Genomic DNA, 12,413 nt, shown 5'->3' with positions numbered 1-12,413 from the left:
TTCCTTCCTTCCTTCCTTCCTTCCTTCCTTCCTTCCTTTATTCCTTCCTTCCTTTATTCCTTACTTCCTTCTTTCCTTCCTTCTTTCCTTCCTTCTTTCCTTCCTTCCTTCCTTCCTTCCTTCCTTCCTTCCTTCCTTCCTTCCATCCTTCCTTCCATCCTTCCTTCGTTTCTTTTGTGTTATGCTGTTCAAATCTATCTTTTCAAATCAACATATTTTTCAAGCCCTTGAAAGTCTCCTTTCATTCTCCTGGACATTTGTGCCAACATGGATCCTAAATGGTGTCTAACCTGGGGCAGCAAATGTTCATGAATTGATGGAGATCTGTCAGTGAATGGAAATGGCCTCTCCTTATCTGTAAAACATAAATGAAGTTGGTCTCTGAATAGAAGGTTTTCCATAAACAAAATTATCTGCAGTATCTTACTGGAAAATCTACTGTGTGCCAGACTGTTAATGTTTCTATGGAGATCACACCATACTATGAATACACAATATGTCTTGGCCTTGCTGTTGCTAAGGAAACTAGAATTAATCACACCATATTTTCTGTGTGGCCATGCACATGTACAAGCGCATACATGAACTATGTTCTTTTCTAATTTCTATTGTCTTTCACTATTGCAGTTTTGCCTGCATTTCTCTAAATGAGACTATCTAAAACAGTTAAATCATCATTATTCAGAAACATCTTTTTGAATATGAAGTACAATATTAAAGGAAAAACTCAAATGTGTAACATTCACAAATAAAGTTATCAAAATGTAGAAAGAATATAAATTAGATGCAGAGGAAATCTTAGTTGATTCCTGCATGTATTTTAGATCTTGTTTCTCTTTTCTCAACAGTTTCAGTGAGGCCTTTATATATTAGTATTTTTCAAAATATATGATTATTCTTAAGTTCTTAGATTTTTAAAGTACTATACAAACATCAAATATGCTCTTACAGTTAATCATTGAAAATTATTCCTCCCTCACTTAAGAATGTAGAAAAGATTTTTAAGTAGAGACTTCCTAAAACATTTGTATAAAGAGATGTAGGATAAACATGAGAAACAAGAGTCACACACCTCATACCAGACAGAACAGGATCAGCATGAGGCATAGGAGTGTGACAGTCATTGAAACTGTCTCACTTTATTTCTCAGTGATGACACTTGGCTCTGGTTATCCATGTCATGAGTCACATCCCTGTTTTCTCTAACAGGGAAGCTGTCCGATTACTGCAGGGAACCTGCTTCTTACAGTCTTTCCTGAGAAAGCTGCCTGTCCCATGTGATATGTCATAGGCAGACAGCATCCTGAAGGCATTGCAGGCAATCAGCTGCCAACAACCATTGGAAAACTATAAGACCCAGGGTTTTACTGACCCTGCTGTAAAACCACAAGTAGATTCCTCGTATTGTGTAATTTAGTAGTTATACAATATTGGAGCTTAGTGAGTAGTACGCTAATGCTCAGAATGTTTCTATATTTTTTTGTTTTATCCTCTTGGTGTCGTGTGAATCTCTAAACCTTAATTCATCTATATATATATATTTCCTGCTTGTTACAAGATTTCCTCTATACCTAAGAGCAAGCCTTTGGTCATAGAGTATACCTTACATTTGCAAATATTGTAATATCTAAAGAGTTGACCAGTTGGTATGAAATTTTAATGTCATGACACGATACACCCGTAATTAATTGTGTGTGTATGTATGTGTGTTTGTTTGTGTTTGTTTGTTTTGCTAGCAATTAATCATATACCTAAAATGTGCTAGACAGAGACATATTCTTGTAAATAAATCAGATTCACAGATTCAATATTATCCTTACTAAGAAGGAAGATCTCATACCACCTACAAATTGCAAATCCTGTCTTGTTCTTTTCAAACTAGAAATGTTAACTAGAATGTGGGAAGTGAGTAAAGAATGGGATAGCCACTGGGTACCAATCTAGTGACATAGTCTAGAGAAGAAAAACTCTTATGTGATCTTTTCTGCATGAGATGATTTTAATTTTGGATAGCTGCACCTGTCTAGGTTCAGAGCAGAAGGGAAACCTACACTAAAAACATTGGCTCTAATTATAGTTGATATAAGCTGGACCCTTCAAAATAACAAGAATTCGTGAAACAATCTAAAAATTACAAGCCACCTGTCATTCTATAAAAAGCATTTCAGCCTGAGATCTCATTCAGTCACTTATTTCTATTATGAGACCTGTATTCTTGAGGTCACTGTCTCCTTTAGAAACACTGATTTTAACATTTTCTGAAAGTTAATAAAATTTAATATTTTTAAGCCTTTGGGACAAAAGAGCAAGTAATTTTCTGGACATTAGTTCATGTTTAAATGAGACCCCTGTAACAGTAAATTCATAAGTGAAACAGCCAAGCTATTTAAACTAAGATCGGAATTCAATATATGTTTGTATTCTTTTGCATTACCAGAATAAGTATTATTTGTAATAGAGTTTCCATTAAAGGACTTCAACCTTTCTGAAATAGAGTTCTGTAAAATTATATTGATTCTTGAGCCCTGTCTCAGAGGAGTCCTGAGACAGCTACAGGCTTTTTGTCAACATTCAGAGGAACCAAGAGAAGTTAACCAACTGGTCAAGTTTTATTCTTTCATTCGTAAGCAACAAGCAAAGTTCCTAAGAAAGAATGGCCTCCCTCAGACTAAGCTTTTCACCAAAGTTCAAAGAAACAGATTCCTGCTGTCATTAGATCATTTCCCAGACACACAACTGTGTCCATAAGGAACTAGTAAAGGCAGGATGCTGGCTGACAGATCTGTCCCTATATGTCAGAACATCAATCTTATTTTTTATTTCTTCTTTAGTCTCCATATATTCTGAATTGCTACATATGCCATCTTTGCTTTTCCTTTATTCTGTTAGCTTACCTCATGACTTACATCTTCCCTTTCTTCAACACCCAAGTCTAGTGTTCCTTTCCAAAGTCTTCTTTATTTCATCCTCACCAGTGTTCACATTTTGCTTTAGTCAAAACTACTGTTTTTGTTGCTGTTCTCTCAATTTCCAGCTCATTCTCTGTGCATGCAATGGCAGGGCACCTAAGTTATTTCCTCTTATCAGGCTGCTCCTACTAAAATACATAGAGCCTGACTTTATTGTGGCAGCTGCTCATGTCAGGTGGCATTTATCACTGGAAATCTGCTCCTGCTAAACTGGTAATATCCACCTTGCCACATAATTTTTCATTTGAATTCCATAGATCCTGATTAAAAAAAAAACAAAAAGGAACTTTTCATATCATGTTTTTGATTACTAGGAATATGTTTTAAAATTCTTCTATAAAAGATTGTACTTGTTGGTTGTTGGAAGTTCCCACCTACTAGACTGCTTGAGAGAAGAAATCTCTGCATTCATCTTCATGGTTAATAGCTCAGACTGTGAAGGATCCTGGTGGGTAGTAGGGGTGTACTCACAGTTTCCATGAATGACCCCAAGTGATGCAGACCCTTGTGTAAGTCCCCAGTGAAGCACTGGGGTGGAACACAAGTCCTTCATCTCTCTGTTTTCTTCTTTAAAAATAGCATAGGCTATAAGGAAATATTTTGTATAGCTACAAATGTCTGTGTTCTTTTCTTTCATGGAGGGAAAATTTTAAACTTCTGGGATGGTAACTACTGTAATGAATGCCTTATTATTATGGAAAAGAATAACTTCTACATTAGTACTTTAAAAAGTCAGTGTCTCTCTCTTTAGGGTGTTCTCTGGCTCAATTTCAGGAACAAAGAAGTTTTTAAAATGTCAACTTACCATGAAGGTAGATATGTTTAAAATGCTGAACATAGAAAAAAGAATCAAGTTATACATTTAGTGTGCGTGCCACTTCATTTAAATATATTGTGAGTGAGTGTACCATCTCCATGATGTAAAGCCAGGTAGGTACTGGGTAGAATGATGCCAATTCACTGCAATCAAATGAAGTAATGAAATAAACTAAGTGGCAGGATCCCCTGGCTGAGTCCCTTCCCAGATGCTTTCTAAATCAAGATACCTGTGAACCACTGACCCTTCCATCCCTGACCTGCTTACCGCTTAATGCCATGAAGCACTGTGGGCTGTGTCAGGGAGAGAGGTCAGCACCAGTGACACAGGCTCTGAACTGTCCACTTGCTTTTAACTGTATTCAAGGATCAACTCAGCTATCTATTTATGGACTCCTTCCTGCCCAGCCAGAGGTAGTTCAAGGTGCGTCTTCTTAGGTGGAGTTGGTGTGGCCAAGTTTCTCCCACAGCTGAACATTTTACTGCCATGCTGCAACGGGGCACAGCCCTTTACTGTCCCCTTCTGTTTCAGCCATGCCATGTTATCTGTGGCTTCGTCTATCTCTTCCTGTTGGAAATATTAACAACTAACAACTAATAACTAACCACTAACAACTCAGTCTGAAAAGTTTCTGGAACAGTCTTCCTGGTTCTAAAGATAGACAAACAGCTTTTGTCATTTTAAGGAGCTTATTGTTGATCATTCCAGGGGAAAATAGAAAGAAAAATAAGAACATAGAGAGAAAATACAAAGCCCTACCCAACCCTCACTTTCTCATTCCCTGCAAGATGAAGATATAACTCTCAGTTACTAAGTGTAGCCTGGTCAGAAGGAGGGACTATCTCTCTCCTCTGTTACAACTTCCAAGACAAAAGGAGAGCTTAGTGACTCATACTTGTAATTCAAGCACAAGTTCGAATCCATTCTGTATTCCAGAGTGAGTTGTTTGTTAGCCTAGGCTAGACTGGGACTCTGCTTCAGAAAACAGACGACAAAACAAACATAAAACAGAATGGATAGCATACAGAACTTCTGCTGCTACCAGCACACTTGGCACCCAGAGAACAAAAGCAGGAAGAGGACATCAGTCTGACTTTTAGTGTCTCTTTTCTGACTCCTATTGGGCATGATGGACTCTTCTGCCACGTCTTGGATTCAGCTTTTATTCTTTATCCCTTTGTCATGTATTTTACAGCATTTTTTCTACTTATGCATCACTTTTTATGTTTTATTCTAAAAGCATAAGGTTGGAGTTTCTTAGCATGACAAACAGGAAACCTTACTTAGCCCAGGCCCTCATCTACCTTCACATTCCTGACTGAGTGTCCTCCATTATTATCATTATATGGAGGAAAGATGACAAGGACAGAGAAAAAGCAACACACACTCCACCCACCAACAGGCATAACATGGATCAGAAATCAGATAGATTTATTATCTTGAAGACTTGGGTTTATTCAGCTAGCTTAACTTACACAGAAGGCTTTTCTTTGGGTCTTTGATGTGCTTCATATTTTGGCCTGAAAATTATATGGTTTTTTTTTCTTTTGCCTGTGATATTTTATATAGAAAGCAAAATGCACCTCTTAAATTTTTCCTCATCCTATAGATTCTTTTGAGGGTTGCTATGACAAATTAAAACAAATTTAACAGGGTAAAACACTGCTCAATTTTAACAGGCATCTTTTAGGTCAAACGTACTAGGAGAGTAGAGGTAGGGTGTGGCTGCCTCTATCATACAGACTAAAACCAAAGTTGCTCTGAGATCGCACTGCTTAATCAGGTGGCTGGACAAGGTGCCTTGTGTCGTAGAAATGACTTGGCTCTCATCTTGGATTAGTCTTTGCTTCCGTGGGCTGTCTTATTCCCTCTTCATGAACCTGTTCCTACAGATCTTCCTACCAGAGGAAAGTTGACCCTTTAGGCTGGGTGTTTGCTAACTTCTGCTTCTAGCTAGAAATGTACTCTCCTATGCTTAGGAAAGAATATACGATGATATTGTGCCCACCCAATAATTGAAAATGAACTACTTTGAGAGCTGTACCCTTAATCACATCTACAAAGTCTCTTCGTAACCAGCTCACAAGCTGTGGCACATATATAACTAACATATAGTTGACTTACCTTCAGAGAGATTCTCAAACAGGAGTGTGATCAACTCACTGGCAAGAGCCTGGGTGGCCTCTACTGTTTGCAGCCCTTCCAGAGCCTGGCCACTTTGCAGTTCATAGCTGTGATTTTGGACCATTTAATCTGCTCAGTGTTTCACATGACTCCCTATCTCTTCTTGCATAAGGGTCACAAATCCTCCCTGCCTATTTTACTACCTTCACATTCAGGGTAACACCTTTAATGAGAGAAAGGAATATGTATTTACAAGCTAAAAGACTCAAATTAACATATCAATAAGTCATTGTATAAAACAATTAATGGTCCAAGGGAAAAAAAAATCCATCAGCTAACTATTTAGTGCTAAAATGAGTAGGCTAGACAGGGAGAAAGAACAGAAAAAAAGGTTCAGCCTTCCAGGGAAAAGATAACACAGATGGGATTGTGGAGAGCTCAGAGAACCAGGCCATAGTAACTATAGTATGATCCCAGAAGCAACTCTACCAGGGACCCAAGCCAAGTTTCCCCAAGTTGCATAGTCCCTTAGCTGCAAGAAGGCTGCTGAAAAATACTGTGGCAAACCAATAAACACATGGATCAATGGCATTGTGGTATAAGATATGCATCTATATTAAACAGAGAATAAAACTGTATTATTGTTAAGCTAACTTCACTGTGGAAAGAGACTTGCTTCTTTAAATGTAGCTCTTACAAAAGAAGATTTCTGCTAGGGCCACATTAAGCAGAGGCCCACATCTGGATCTACCCCAGCAGTCGCCATGAGCACCATCATGATTGTCCCTGTGCTTCCTCTCAGTAATCTGGAAATTTAAATCATCAGGGAAAGGGCCAGAAGGCTGGGATGTGCTGAGGGACAGAAAGCACACTTAGCAGAGGTTGGCCCTGGGTCCAATGCAAACATTCAAAATAGAACAAGCTAACTTCCTAAGGAAATCCTTGTATCTACTTGAAACCATAGCTGGTAGTCAGTGTTACATGTACTCTGCCAGTGCTATTAGTTCATGCCTAAGACAAAACTTAAGATATCAGTAGGAGCAGTAAGAAATTAACTGCAGGGCACTGTAACAAAATGGAGGAACCCTAACAGTGCACCCTAATGAAAGTGATGTGCCTGAGGCCTTCTGTCGCAACAGTCTTTCATGTGTTGTGCTCACCTCTGTTTCTGGTTGAAATGTCTCAACCAGATGATTTAATACTCATGTGACTGGGAAGAGATTGAGGGACACAGGTATTGTGACATTGCCAAATCTAGATAAAACCTGTTGAAGTACAGATAAGACAGAGAGTGCTATATCATTTCCATTTAATGCAAAATTATAAGCAGTCACTCACAGAGAAGTAAAATTCTGGAAGGAATTCACACTTCAGTTTTCTCTTCAGTAGGGATTCTATAATGTGGAATACCAATTTGGCAAAGCTTCCTTTCCTTTCTCTATAAGAACTTTCAGATAAGGGAACTACACTCTGAAAGCTGCAGCTAAATTTCCAAAGTAGTATTTTCCTATAAAATAAGGCATGGAATTGACATACAAATTCTCATAAACTACGTTGCATGATTTTGTAACATCATTCTGTCCAGGTCTTGCATATTAAAATATGATGGGCATCCCAGCTTCCTAAGAGTGTATGTTTTCTTCCCATTAGGTGGATGCTCACGGAAATATTCTGTTAGCACCGATGGATGTTCACAATGATATGAATGAGGTTGCTGGCGTTGGTGACACCAGGAATTCAGCAATATCCTTTGACAACTCAGGAATCCAGTATAGGAAACAGAGCATGCCCAAGGAAGGGCATGGGCGGTACATGGGAGACAGAAGCATCCCGCACAAGAAGACCCAACTACGGAGGAGGTCTTCGCAGCTCAAAATCAAAATCCCTGATCTAACCGATGTGAATGCCATAGACAGATGGTCCCGGATCGTGTTTCCATTCACCTTTTCTCTCTTCAACTTAGTTTACTGGCTGTACTATGTTAACTGAGTGACTGTACTTGATTTTTCAAAGACTTTATTTAACACTGAGTGAAATATTACCCTGCCTGTCAAGTTTTTATACCAGTACACACACACACATACACACACACACACACACAATTGTATATATATATGTGAACTTTCTCAGCATATATATAAAATACACGTGTATATGAGAATGTATGTGTATATGTTTATGTACGCAGGTGAGAGTATCTGTGTATGTAAAACAAATACGCATACATACCATACATTTTGCAACTATGGACAATTTAACACAGGATGCATATTAAAGAAAGTCATAGCTTTTTTTTTTCTTTTTTAATTGAAAGGGACAAGTATCTAAATATTATGCCTCAAGAATGAGGGTGTGAAACACAGTCATCCCAAAGTGTGTCTTTTATTATCATAAGTTAGATATTTTCACTTAAAAATCAAAAAGGAATTCTTAGTTAATCTTTGGGAACTCCCACAGCGGTAGTTGTACACCCTGTACCCTCTCAGTTTGCAACCGAGGCTTGTTGGCTTCTCTGTGGTGGGCTTGTTTCCATCAGGTGTGTTTTTCTGTAGTGAGTTAGCATATGAGATGAGTTATTGGCAGTGCACTTACCTGATTCTTACTGGTAGGTAGCTCCTACGCTCGTGTCTGAATGTTCATCTTTAAAAACTCACTGGGAGTAAACAGTGTCCTGTTTTAAGTACTCCACCGTCCCGTACATGTGGGAGATTTCTGTTAACATTAAGTGGGTCAAGGTCAAGCTTAACTGTCTTGTGGGAACTCAGCGGCACATTTTGATAATGACATTCAATCACCAGAAATGTGCTCCACATCTCATCCCGACTTCTAGGTCTGCTATTTAACTGGAAGCATAGACGTCTCAGGTTCTTTGTTACTCTAAGGTAAAACCATCTAGAGTGGTTCCCCCCTTGCAGTTATGTTACCATTCTTATAACATTGTATGTTAATATAAATATATTTGCATAATATGCATACCTACCTATATTACCAAGATTTTGTTTCTTCTGCTTGCTATCATGGCAGCATGCGGCGTCATATTTTTCATTCTGTGATGTAACTATTTTCTGTTATCTAGAAATTAGGATTGAATCTAAAATATTTCTACTGTTCACTTTTGGAAACTTAGGAAACCTCCTCACAGCCTTTATTTCTGTACTGACATATCTCATAAGCACACCCAACTCCTCCTAGACTGACTAGGATTCTGCAGGAACACTTCAGTATACACCACGATCACATAACAACCCATGACCGTTCCTGAGGCAAGGAGGGCAACCTGACACAAATAGTCTCTTTTGGTTCCTTCTGATCCACAGCCTCATCAGGATTTGGACTTTTTAAAGCTCGTAGAAACAAGACAAGGTGCACCGGTTTCATAGATGCAACCTTAACTTACTATTTAGATGAGCTCTTTCTAAAGAAAAACAAAGATGATATATTTTTTGTAAACTATTTCTATCACAGGCATCCATAAACCGACTGCAGTTGTGTAAACAGGTGTCACAGCGAAGCATTTGGAAGACAGGATAAAAAACAGAACATGAAGTAAAGAACTGCTAAATTAATAACCCCCAAATCCCATACATGCTGCACCTTCAAGTCTGGCACCATGATTTTCCACACAGGCAGACAGCACGACCACCCTCCCCAGGATGTGTGTGGTGTGGACTGTCACCATAGACTGGCACTACTTGATTTTTTTTTTTTTGGTGGCCATTGCAATCTCTAATATGTGGGAGTCAGACTGTTCAAAACCTAACATTAAATCAAAGCTAAATCCACAAAATCCATATGCGGGACAGTTGCTGATTTTTATACCCTTTGCCTCTCCCATTCTTATCTGCTAAGCCTTCTTTCAGTCACTGCTCCTTTGTTTTGTTTTCTATCTGGAGATGAGCCTGAGCCTGTGAATTTTGCACTTTGGCTTTTCTCTGAAAATTTTCTTTTTCATGGGTAACAGTGGGAGGAGACAAAAAGTTAAACAGATTAAAAAAAAATTCTGTAAGTGGCCTTATCATTGTAACATGTTAAAAGAAAACAAATGTTTGCAAAGACCTTATCCCTTTCAATACTTCAGGTATCTCTCTCTGTATCCTGTAACTCAAGATGCAAGTGCCACATGTAGACAAGGAATTCCAAAATGCAAGCAGTGTGGCAGAAACAGTCAGTGACTGATAATTTATTATTCTCAGAACTGTGACTTTTTTTCTGGTGAGTTTTTTTGATGCGTAGTTGAGATACCCACATATCAAGGCAGAGACCCCACAGGGCTCAGAAGAGCAGCAGTGCACTCCCGGGGAATCTCTGGATATAAATTTGCATGGTGTAGTCATAATAGCTTTTGAGCTTTTTATATGCATTTGGCACCAAGACTGGGATCCACAACTTTACAGACACTGCAGTGAAGTTACCATAGTAGCTAGAATCTAAGTAGTACTTGTAATTACACATGCACACATACATACATACATACATACATACATACATACACACATACACACACATACACAAATACATACATGTATTCTGTAAAAAAAAAAAAACTCCTTTCTAAGATCCTTGGGTATGTGTTTGCTTTACTCCATCTCAGAAGAAAAGTATTTTTCTTCTAATAACTTCTTTTATGGCTTCTCTATTTTTAAAGCTATGAGAAGGGTTGAGAAGAGAAGTCTGGCTGTGCTAGCCGAAGAGTGGAGTCTGATCCCTCTCTAGGAAAGTAACCTCTAGTTACTTTACAGCAGCCATTTCAGCCAGTAAGTGAGGGTATAGAGGAATTCCACCAGGACCTCTGATGGGAGGTGGCTGCTACCCATGCCCAGAGCTCTTAAGAGCAGAAAACTTCAACTTCTCACCAATTCAATAGACCATTAATATTCTCGATAGTACTGTCTTTCCAAAACAAAATGCTTCGCAGAGGGCTCATGGTATTGATGTCTTGATGACTGTCCTTTATTAGTCATTTCCAGATATGTCTGTGACAACTGAATAGCCCTCCTCCATCAGTCCCAGCAGAGAAAAGACTCACCAGAGTGGAATTATCTATAAAACTAAAGTCATTCCTGCTCACCAATCTCAGGACTGTTGAGGGGTTGGTCAATTCCATGGCCCACTCACTGCCCCTGAGTCTCAGCTGAACTACAAATATCAAAATAATGTTCCCATTAGGCTTTAAGTGACATGTCCATCTGCAGTATTGTGTGTTTTGATGCCAATGTGGGGACATCTTCAGTTGTTCCCATCAAAAGCAGTTCTCTTCTTTTGAAACATGGAGTTGACAATTTCACCAATGAGATGATCTCAGAGGGGTCAGGCACATTGTAGCTGTAGGTGTTTGAACCAGGTAAACACATTCTGAAAAGATGTGTCTGTTGTTGAATCTCCCTGCTTAAAAGCATAAGCCTACTATAATTCATGTTTTAACCCTCCACCTAAAAGTTTTGAGTTCATATTTCTGGCCATTTTCTGTAAGCCAACTGAACCAATGGTAAAATATTTTGTTACATTTGGAATGAACTCTGGCTCTCATGTCAGTGTGAACTTTCCATCAGAGTAACATTGACTCTTTGGGCAAAGAACTGCCCTGGTGGAGTAAATTTCCCAGGACACTGGCGAGTGTGCCTTGGACTGATTACCTCTTCTACTGCATTGAAAGGTGCCATGTTTTCCTGAATGACTAAATCCCCCTCACCTCGTAACTGACCTCCCAGAGTGGCTCATGCACCATACCTCTCCTAGGGACGGCCCACAAACATGTCATTCGTGACTCATTTTTCTACTTCCCAAGTCAGTAGATGTGTTCAAGGTAAGTACAGGATTGTTCTCGTAGGAATAGGCAGTTGCTGTCCTGATTGATATCCCCATCGATTTAATTTCATTGTAAAGATAAACTTAAACCCGGTTTTGCTTAAGCACATTGATGTAATTTTTTGGTATTATTTGACATGAAAAAAAAAAACAGCAAAATTGAGTGACAGATACAATATGAAACTTGTTGAATGAATTCAAATTTATTAAAAAAGGACTAACTGATAAATGTGAAGAGTGATTTTTTTCCCTTCCTTGTCTATCTGTTGATGAATACTGCCATTGTAATCCAACCTTGTCTAACTACACATGTCCATTTAGGTTATGTGAATGGAAAATGAATTTGAAGCCCCAAGATCACTGTTTCTGTTTTTTCTTTTAAAACAAAAATCACAATTTATGTAATTTTTTGTGAGGGTCTAGGTTCAGTGCCTAGTACTGGGGAAAAAAGGGTTACAATTTAGCTTGAAAATTTAACTTCAGAGAACAACTAAACATATAGATGTAATCTGTTCTAGTGTTTTAGAGACTATACATTTTTATGTTAATAGCTAGGGGACAATCTCCCACCTCTGGATAGCCATATTCCCTTGTCTTTCTAATATGAAGGTGAGATAATATCATGGAATGAACAAATGAGCAAGCAAATGAATGAATGCATTCAGATTATGGACATTTCCATGCAGACAGGTTATTGA

The 12,413-nt window shown here is 38.5% G+C and overlaps 1 protein-coding gene across 1 annotated transcript in view; it reads left to right on the top strand.

Annotated features, from left to right (window-relative positions):
• The window catches only part of Gabrb3 (gamma-aminobutyric acid type A receptor beta3 subunit), a 63,978-nt gene extending 52,034 nt beyond the window's left edge, over positions 1-11,944 (top strand). The window contains exon 6 of the mRNA XM_028785675.1: positions 7,561-11,944. Coding sequence (XP_028641508.1) covers positions 7,561-7,899 — 339 coding nt within the window. The 3' untranslated portion in view covers positions 7,900-11,944. The remainder of the gene's footprint in view (positions 1-7,560) is intronic.
• Positions 11,945-12,413: the final 469 nt, after the last annotated feature.

The sequence above is a fragment of the Grammomys surdaster genome, unplaced genomic scaffold (assembly GCF_004785775.1).
Source record: "Grammomys surdaster isolate TR1022 unplaced genomic scaffold, NIH_TR_1.0 125311, whole genome shotgun sequence".
Taxonomy (NCBI): Eukaryota; Metazoa; Chordata; class Mammalia; order Rodentia; family Muridae; genus Grammomys; species Grammomys surdaster.
This window is presented reverse-complemented; position numbering and strand designations above follow the sequence as displayed.